At 40.7% G+C, this 10000-nt stretch overlaps 2 protein-coding genes across 3 annotated transcripts; one reads left to right on the top strand and one right to left on the bottom strand.

Moving 5' to 3' along the window:
* Nucleotides 1–90: 90 nt before the first annotated feature.
* Nucleotides 91–1562, bottom strand: smim8 (small integral membrane protein 8). The gene is made up of 2 exons (XM_080882244.1): nucleotides 1172–1562; nucleotides 91–362 (listed from the first exon to the last, which is right to left on the bottom strand). The coding sequence occupies exons 1-2, from the start codon at nucleotides 1298–1300 to the stop codon at nucleotides 204–206; spliced, it is 288 nt and encodes a 95-aa protein (XP_080738370.1). The 5' UTR covers nucleotides 1301–1562; the 3' UTR covers nucleotides 91–203.
* A 2611-nt stretch (nucleotides 1563–4173) lies between these two features.
* On the top strand, nucleotides 4174–9973 carry gjb7 (gap junction protein beta 7). Of its 2 annotated transcripts, XR_013971704.1 has the most exons (3): nucleotides 4174–4350; nucleotides 5512–7180; nucleotides 9601–9973. XR_013971704.1 is itself a non-coding variant. In XM_080883025.1 (2 exons), the coding sequence occupies exon 2, from the start codon at nucleotides 5522–5524 to the stop codon at nucleotides 6308–6310; it is 789 nt and encodes a 262-aa protein (XP_080739151.1). In that variant the 5' UTR covers nucleotides 4393–4492; nucleotides 5512–5521; the 3' UTR covers nucleotides 6311–8872. The 2 variants fall into 2 exon arrangements, 1 of the variants encoding a protein (XP_080739151.1); XM_080883025.1 differs by lacking the exons at nucleotides 4174–4350; nucleotides 9601–9973 and adding an exon at nucleotides 4393–4492 and having other exon boundaries at nucleotides 5512–8872.
* Nucleotides 9974–10000: the final 27 nt, after the last annotated feature.

Raw genomic sequence — 10000 nt, 5'->3', positions numbered from 1 at the left:
ACCAGGGGGCAATTAGATGTGGTTGCAAACAAATATTTGAGGCAATGAGGAAATGCATATATATGCACAGACTGGACAAAGACTAGCAGATGTATGTATAACACACTTTAATGTACACACACACACACACACAGGTGTCCTTGTTTGAGTCCAGTAAATGCGATGTCCCCACACAGACACACTCAGTGATGAAGGCTGTGCTATCAGTCCCACTTGGATGATTTCCTCCTCGTGGTTCTCTCTCCTTCGCTGTCGATGGCCTCATACAGCTGCTGGTCATTTTCCTTCATTGCGTGCAGGTAGCCCAAGTAGCCCACACATAGCGTGATGCTCAGCAGTCCAAAGGCCATCACAGGTTTATTCTGCAAAGTGAAATAGAGATGTTACTGAGCGCGCTCCAGTCCATGCTTTGTGTGAGGGCTGAAGTTCATACTGCTGGTAGAGAAACAACAGGAGAAACCTTTATTACAGTAGTCTAGTACTGCAATTGTTGGTATCGATACCTTGAAAATACTGGGCCAATACTGCTGATACCAGTACCAATACTTTATACTATGAAGAGAGCTTCTGTAAGGGAGAGTAGTGTCATGGTTTAAGAGATGGATTAGGACTCAACTTTATTGTCATTACACATGTATAAACACAGGGTAACGAGTGAGCAAAGAGCAGATTATATACAGATAATCTGTACATTACTATACAGAGAGCAAATATACAGATGTACTATAAACAAATATACTTTAATCATAGTCAATTTGTCAAATTCTCAACACATTTTAAAATTGTATTGAAACTGGGTTTAATGGCTACTTGGACTCTGAATGTGCCTGTCAACAAAAAAAAATCTTAGGACATTTTTCGCAGTGGATGTTTGAGGGGTTTTTTATGAACAAAAACAAAATTGTGTATTTAAAACTAATCAGAGGCTCCAAACTGAGCTTAAATAATAGAAACAAAGCATCGATCCACAACTCCAGCCTCTCTCACCACCAAGCCCCCCCCCCCCCCCCCCCCCCCCCGCAGTGCAGCAGGCCGGACACAGTCCGTGTCACTTAGAGGAGAAGAGCTAGTTCACATTCCAAGGTAATAACAACTCATTGGCCTGCAGCTCTCTCTCTCTCTCTCTCTCTCTCTCTCTGTGTGTGTGTGTGTGTGTGTGTGTGTGTCTCACGGGCTTAATGAAGAGCTCGGGGTTCACGGCCCGGAACAGCGTGGTGGTCTGTACGCTCCTCAGCCCAGGTGTCCTGAACCCTTTTTCACCGTGACTCTCCACCCCTGCTCCAGCCTCTTTGTCCGCCATGACCTACACTTCTACACACACAAAAACAGAGTACAGTACACTTAAACCACCTAAGCTAGCTAACTAAGCGCAGCCATATTGAAAGTCAAAGACAGCCAGGAAAACAAGTGTAGCGCTTTTCCAATCACAGCGCTCTCTGTGGGTGTGAGCGGGAAAAACATGTGCAGGACGCATTCAGGAAACAGAGACTGAAAGGGAGGCTCTGATGTTTAATGCTCAACCTTGTGGACATATGTTTCTTGAGTGCGTTCTTTAGTGTATTTGTGTTTATGCTGATGTTCATAAATAAAGTCCAGGCAAAAAAAAAAAAAACACGTGACCGGAAGTATCTGTGTGGCTGTCATAATAAGAGTTGTATTTACACAAATGAAAACTGCAAACTTGTAATTCAAAATTTACTATATTTTAACTACTTGTATACAGAGATGGGCAGTAACGCGTTACTGTAATCTGATTAATTTTTTCAAGTAACTTGACCAACACTGCTTGTATGCAGCCTCCTGCGCTCCGAATTTAGCTGCGAAACTCGCACTTATAAGCGAAGGAGGATGGGGCGGAAGGAACAGGAGTGGAGATTAGCCAATCAGAAAGCAGGACACCCCGCTGTCTGCCATTCACAACCACAGAGCAGAGCGAGTCACGGACAGTTTCCTTCGAAGCCCGTACTCGCTGGAGAAAGGAGAGAGACTTTGGGAAAGATGGGATCGTTATATGTTAAAAGACTAGAAACTGATACCTGTGTGATGCAGAGGAGTAGTCGTGATTTTGTTTGAATGCAACATACACCTGTGTAATATGTAATATGTGTAAGTAAAACAAGGCGATGTGTAGTTTGGAATATGTGAACATATGTGAATGTGTTGGTTTCCCTTGCCCTCTTTAGTTCTGTATGTAAAATAAGATGAAAATCAATAAAGAGAAAGTATTTTAAAAAAAAGCTCATACTCATTAATTTCAAGTCAGATCAGTCACTCGTTATTTATGTTACAGAAACGCAGAGGTGTGAGACCAGGCGGAAGGCTTTTTGTTTTGTTTTATAAATTCAAATAATTTTCATTTTTGTCTCAAGATAATATTGATACGTGTAAGCATTTGCATGAGCTGTTTCTTTTGTTAATTATATATTTTAAAATACTTTAAAAAAATATCAAAATTTAGGCTTGTGTTTCTGAATCCATGAAGAACAGATTCTTTCCAGAGATATGTGGGCCTCATAGGACTACCACCACAAACATATGATTTAAGAGAGGCCTTCTTGAATGTTACACTGAGGGCCAGATTAGGCTGTTCTTTATGTTCTTTACTTTGTTATGCCATGGGCAAAATACTATCAATATATTTTGAATGAACTCAAAGCATGATGATATTACATGCCATATATACAGTAATATATACAAAACTGCTGTGTCATATTGAGTAAGCTGTTTATTTATTATTAATTCTGCCATATAACTTTTTGGTAAATGGCATAATTTCTTACACGCGTCTTCAGCCTGCACTGCATTTTCTCAAAAACAAGGCAGCTAAATATGCGACTGGACATAGTGTCTGAAGTTCCTCTAAAACATTTCCAAGGACACTTTCACGGAAATTACATAACACCAAAGACTGCAGACAGCATAACTGAGTTTTACTGTCGCTGAGGTTACATAGTGACAAAAACATTTTTTATATACTGGCTTCACATTATAGGTGGAACACCTGTACCTGTATCTAATTTGTGTAATATACTGGGATATTTATAATTAGAGCTGTTTGTTATATTTTGTAACTTTTGAATATATTGCATTATTTAATTTAGAGTTAGTTACTGTCTTGGAGCAACTGTGACCACATCATTTACTCTGGTATTAACAAAGTATTCTGATCTCAAGATATTTATTCTACGCCACATCTTCTAAGGGATTTCTACCCAGAAAAAAGTATAACAAAAAGAATATTATGAAGTTTAGTAATTCAGAAAAATTATTAATTTATTGATTTAATTACCTTTTTAAAAGTAGTAGAGTAATAATGTAGTATTCAGTAGTATTGAAGTAAGGATGGCACACCAACATGTCTTGTTTACTGTGATTATTAATCATTTACATCTACATTTGTTAGAGCACTAAAGGACGAGAACAGCTACGATACATCCTGTCGCCTGTGATCCTAGTGGTAAAGGAAGTACTAAAGACATAAAGACCTTAATGTTGTTCACTTAATTCAACATTATTATTCCCTGAGCTCAGGTTATTGTAACATCTGCAACTGACCAACACAAAAGTCACCCAAAGTTCAAGCTCACAGCTGTAGAAAACATTCATACGTGACAAGGTGCTGACTGCTGGCATGCAGTTGAGTCACTGGTTAGGTTTTGGGTGCCCAAGTATAGTGGGGGCTAACGATACTCTCACTCAACTAGTCATGGCAGATGGCTGCCTTTGCCTGACCCTCACTTGGCAACAGTGGGAAGGGAAATCTTTACCACTGCACTTGCCTTTGAACAAGCCTCAGAAATTATCTGATAGTTGGAGTTTCTTTGTATAATTCTGGATTATTGTAGACTCTTTACCTTACAATATAAATCACTTTGAGGCAACTGTTGTTGTGATTTTGTGCTATATGAATAAACTTAAATGAAAATGAGGCATGAAAATGGCAGCTTGAAGACTCAGGCCTTAGGTTTGATGTATGATTAATTTATCAGCAGGTAAGGAGATCGCATTCTCATCAAAGTTGCATGTTTCCATCCTGCCAGATAGAAGAGGATAGAAAGATAACACAGCTGAAACGGTGCATGTTTCCCCCCCACAATGAGCTTGAACAGGCAGCATATATTTACATTAGACAGCTCCATGGTGATGGTGTCTATCTCTGCACAAACACAGACACTCACAGGTAGGAAAACAAAACAAAAAGTGTGTGATCCAGCCAGCCACAGGCTGCTGTTATGTCTTCCTGGAAAGGTGTGGCACTGAGCTCTTACCTGCAAGTAAGCAGTGAAGGACGCGTAGTTGATACTCGACACAATCCGCTACCAGAGAGAAGAACGCCCTCCAGCACCACCGGTAAGCTATCTGCTGTTTCTTTACTGTATGACAGAAATACAACCTCCTCACTGTGTCTGTGGGTGATGTTACTCTCTGTGTTTGGACAGTTATACAATACCATAAGAGTATATCATACGTGACATTTGGGGGCATTCAAAAGGTAAAAAGCTTTTTTGGATCACTACAGAAAAGTGGAAGGACCTTTGAGAATATGTTATTAGACTTTGACAACACTTTAGCAGGTTCGGAAACAAGAAAAAGAAACTTGGTTGTATTTCCACACGTATGTGTATGTATGTGTGTTTGTTGTTTCGTGTTTAAGAATAGAATATTGCATCTGTGACAAAGTGTGATACCAAAAATTGTCAGTTGCAATATATCTTGTAATCCTTCTTTGATGTAGCCTGTATAGAATCTGCCAGTGTCCAAGGCTGGATAACCAGCTGGGGAAAGGGCGTAGGGAAGCTTTGTGCAGTTTTGAATAACTGCAAATTAGTTTCAGTGGATCACAGAGCTACTTTTACTATTATATAAGAATCATGTATCACAAGTAGTTGGGTGAAAATTTTAATATCAATTATAAATATTTGTTTTTACCATAAATGATCTTGTAATTTCCTGTAATTAATCTAGCCCCATACAGATGAGATCAGACCAATTAATCGGTAAAAATCATGTTTTTCTAAGGTGCCTCAGCCTCAGCGCTTCTTTGCAATGATCTTTCATGCGTCTGGAACTGTACAGGAGAGACAACCAGAGGCTCTCTCATTTGATTATTGGATGATGGTAGAGCACTAATATGTTGGTCCAAAATGTCCCCTTGGGGTTCAGTCAGGTTGATGGTGACTTTTGGTCCAAATCAAAGTGCAGTTAGATCCATCGGTACTTTGACACAGTTTCTGTAATGTTGCTCTAAAGTTGGTGAATTGATGTGTGGCAAGCTTTACAGTGGATCTTATACTAAATCATGCCTGAAGTACAGACTTTAGCTTAAATAAAAACGATTGCATGAACTATAGCCATTTTTATACATTATGCTTGTCCAAAAACGTATGTATATAATACATATTGCAAAATGAAAAGAAACAAGGAAACTGCATACATAATGCATGTGATTTAAAGTTAAGTTGACATCCTATGACTTTGGTTGTACATGACTACTGGTTTGTTCCCTGACAGGAGATCAAAGATGAACTGGGGTTTTCTAGAGAATGTCCTCAGTGGGGTCAACAAGTACTCCACTGGAATTGGGCGAATCTGGCTCTCTGTGGTCTTCCTCTTCAGGATCTTGGTGTATGTGGCAGCAGCTGAGCAGGTGTGGAAGGACGAGCAGAAGGATTTTGTTTGTAACACACAGCAGCCCGGCTGTGAGAACGCCTGCTTCGACCACTTCTTCCCTATTTCGCAGGTACGTCTCTGGGCTCTGCAGCTCATCATGGTGTCAACCCCTTCACTGCTAGTAGCCCTTCATGTGGGTTACCGGGAGTACCGAGAGGCTAAACACAAGCGAAAACTGTACCAGGACAAGGGGCGCATCGATGGAGGTCTTTTCTGCACCTACACTGTGAGCCTCATCTTCAAGACAGCCTTTGAGGTGGGCTCCCTGCTGGCTTTCTACTTCCTGTATAATGGCTTTGAGGTCCCGATGCTGCTGCAGTGCAGCCAGAGCCCGTGCCCCAACACAGTGGACTGTTTCATTGCCAAAGCCACAGAGAAGAAGATCTTCCTCTACATCATGGGTTGCACTTCCGTACTATGCATTGTTCTGAACTTCACTGAGCTCATGTACATTGTGTGGAAACAGCTTTGGAAATGTTTAACGAGGAAGTATATTCCCATGGAAAAGAAGATGTTCAGCCACAGCCAGCCATCTGTTTCCATTGTCAACAAGTCTGCCTCAAATGAACCCACAGCAAACACAGAGGTGTGTATGACACAGCCAGCAGCTGCTCAGGAAAACCTGCCTGACCAGTCCTAGTGGGCTGGGACACTGCCAACATCTGACACTGAAAGAACCTCAAATGAAACCCAATACAAACACACACACACAGACACACAACACACACATATATATATATAAGCTAGCCAAACGAGGAGATAGAAGTCACTGACATCAACACGAGGAAGCTCCTGACTGTATGATATGTGTAAGGAAGGAGGCTGCGGACTCCAGGATGAGACAACGAACATCCACAAGTACATAAGGAAGATGGCCACGACCAACCGTGTGCTCAATGAATACCTCAGGCAGCAGAAACCCAAGAAAGAGTAGGAACCATCATGGAAAGACAGGCCGCTGCACACAATGTACCACTGGCAGATAGAGGAAGTGGCTGACATCGACAAATCCGACCAGTGGCTGGACAAAGCTGGAATGAAAGAGAGCACAGTAGCACTAATTATGGCAGCATATGAACAAGCTCTAAGTACAAGAGCCATACAGACTCCAGGTGCAGGCTGTACAAAGATGCCCCTGAGACAATTCAGCAAATAACAGCAGGGTGCAAGATGCTAGCAGGCAGGGCATACATGGAACACCATAACCAGGTGGCCGGCATAGTATACAGGAACATCTGTGCCGAGTATGGCCTGGAAGCCCTGAGATCAAATTGGGGGACGCCCCCTAGTGTGGTCGAGAATGGCCGTGCTAAGATCCTGTGGGACTTCCAGATACAGATGGACAAAATGGTGATGGCTAACCAACCGGACATAGTAGTGGTGGACAAGCAGAGGAAGACGGCCGTAGTGATAGAGGTAGCAATACCGAAATACCGCAACATCAGGAAAAAGGAAGCTGGAGAAGTACCAAGGACTCATAGAAGAGCTTGAGAAGATGTGGAGGGTGAAGGTAACAAACCCCAGTCACCACTCACAACACTCAAACACAGTGTGCTTATCAGTAGCTTTTATTGTTGTTGACTCTTGTTCCAGACAGTTGTGATCGCTTGATGAGCTGCAGCTGGCACAGCCCCTCAAGCCAGCTGCACCACCTCTCCCCTGCTGCTGAGTCAAAGACCACAGCTCTGTCACACCATCCAATCCACACGTGCAAAGAAATCAAAGCACAGATGTCCATACATTATGTATAATAATGAGAAATGACACAGGGAAAAGTATTGAAGATAGGTAAGATAAGTGCAAAAACAGCATGGACAGTCATGACACCAGCTAAAATCTATCAGTAATTAGATTCCCAGATGATTAAACATGCAACTATTTTGCTGGTAATACCTAAAATGAGTAAAGAAAATCAACAGCCTATTTATGCAAGATAATTCATAATTTTATTGGGGGGCTATATTGGTTGGGTCTGATTTTTGGGGGGACATAACCCTCCTAACCCCCTTGGAAATTACACCCCTGGCTGAGAGTTCACAGAAGGGGCCCACTTCAGGATTTTTGAAGACAGTTTGTGTGGAAGAATAGGCCAAAATTAAACCCGAGCAAAGTCTGTAACTAGTTTCTCCATACAGGAGGTGTCTTTAAGCTGTCAAAAGTATTAAATAAATTTCAGTATGAGCGCTCCGAGAGAGTCAAAAAGTGCTATATGACAAACAGTCCATTTACCATGTGTGTCATTTGTTTTTGTTGTTTTTGGATGGGTTTGTTATCGACATCTGGTGAGAATTTCATGTTGATAGCAAGTTTGAAAATATATTCACTGGTGACATGTTTATTACTTAATTTAACTGCTGTATGTATAGATGTGTATAGTGATTGAGAAAGGTAATCTCAAAAGTTGTGACAGGCCTTGAAAAACTACAAACCATGATTACATAGTTTGCAGAATAACCTTTGGAGGCAACATTTTCTATATGAAAATACTGACAAACTCTTTTTTTTTCTTCCCCCAGTTAAGTGAAGTTGACAGGCATTTATATTCTCACAGCCCTCTTAAGATCATTTCAGTCAGGGTTAGGTCTGGACTGTGAAACATTTATTCTTTTCTTTTTCAGCCAGTCTGTTGTAGATTTGCTCCTGTTATTGGAATCACTGTCTGAACACAGTACAGAGAAGCTAACTACACTCTACTCCCAGAGAGGTCAATTACCTTGTTAATAGTGGTACATCCTTATTGCACATGACTCTGGATGCTCCAGAGAATAGAGAGCCTCATATCATAAGTTGGATTCCATGGCGTAACTCTCAAACGTGCACTTTAACCCATAAACCTGACATTAAATGGCATCTCACTAATTTAGAAAATCTTCATTTAGCCTGAAAGAATTGTTTGTTACTCTATTTAAAGACCTCCGTAAAGATGCTCCCAGGTCTCACAAATAACCAAATGTGACCTCCACCTCTGTTCTTGAAATGTTTTCATAGTGTGAAGATAACATTTTGCATGGTTTAATTAAATACATATACTAGTTCTTGTAGAAAAGGGATATGAGGTGGTACATCCCTATTCTCTTTTGAGGAATTTTGAATGTTCTCCATATACTGACAATGTTGTGGCTGCTGCTATTGTCATGCTAAACTTACGATGCTTTGTCTTTTGTTTTCTTTCTCAATCTGCAAAGCTATGATGTCTGCTGTGGGGGGGGGGGGGGGGGGGGGGGGGGAGTCTTTCACATTTCTAAACGGTCCTTCTGTAACTGAACTGATATCAACAAGCACTTTAGATAATATTCCACAGGAACGTCCTTTATTGGTATGTTTGAGAGGATGACTTCAACTGAAACCCCCTGCAGTAATAGTTAACACTGACAGGTTTTGCTTAGCTAGCATAGATAACATTAACAATTTATTCTTTTTCTTTAAATCTGTATGAATAAAATGCTATACTTGTTTATGAACATTTGAAGTGAAATAAAGAATGATTAGAAGACCCTTGAACAAAGTCTGCTGTCTGCTCCTTCTGATTCCCTGCTTTGATGGACAGTTATGAAGTGTGTTCTAAAACAAGGTGGCCATATCATCTATTTTTAAAATTGACCAGTGCACTGGTCACAGTAAAAGTATAGCATTTGAAACACAGGATAAGATGACTTGCACTGAAATAACTTTATGCGCTTAACAATTTGAAAATTGTTCAAATGAAAAGTGACACACTAAATAACTTTCCATTTTAACAATTTTCAAATTGTTAAGCGCATAGTTATTTCAGTTTAAATGGGACCAGTGCCTCTGGGAGGCAGAGCCTTCAGTTTAAAGGCCCCTCTTCTATAGAACCAGCTTGCACTGGATGTTTCTTCTTCACTATGTGTTAATAGACCTCTCTGCACTGAATCATACCTGTTATTAATCTCTGGCTCTCTTCCACAGCATGTCTTTCATCCAGTCTTCCTTTTCACTCCCCAAACAGTTGTGGCAGATGGCCACCCCTCCCTGAGCCTGGTTCTGATGGAGTTTTTCCTTCCCACTGTTGCCAAGTGCTTGCTCATAGATGGTCATGATTGTTGGGTTTTTCTCTGCATGTATTATTGTAGGGTCTACCTTACAATATCAAGTGCTTTGAGGAGACTGTTGTTGTGATTTGGTGCTGTATAAATAAAACTGAAATTGAACATACAGTTCAATCCAGTATTCATACAATGGGGATGTAGTTCTTTGCTGCCTGAATTTGCTTTCTGTCTGCCCATGAAAATTTATCAAGCAATTGTCCAATTACATTTGGGCCTATATGTGTGTTATATATGTGTAATTTATAAAAACAGCTGCAACT

The sequence above is a fragment of the Rhamphochromis sp. 'chilingali' genome, assembly GCF_963969265.1.
Source record: "Rhamphochromis sp. 'chilingali' genome assembly, chromosome: 5".
Taxonomy (NCBI): Eukaryota; Metazoa; Chordata; class Actinopteri; order Cichliformes; family Cichlidae; genus Rhamphochromis; species Rhamphochromis sp. 'chilingali'.
This window is presented reverse-complemented; position numbering and strand designations above follow the sequence as displayed.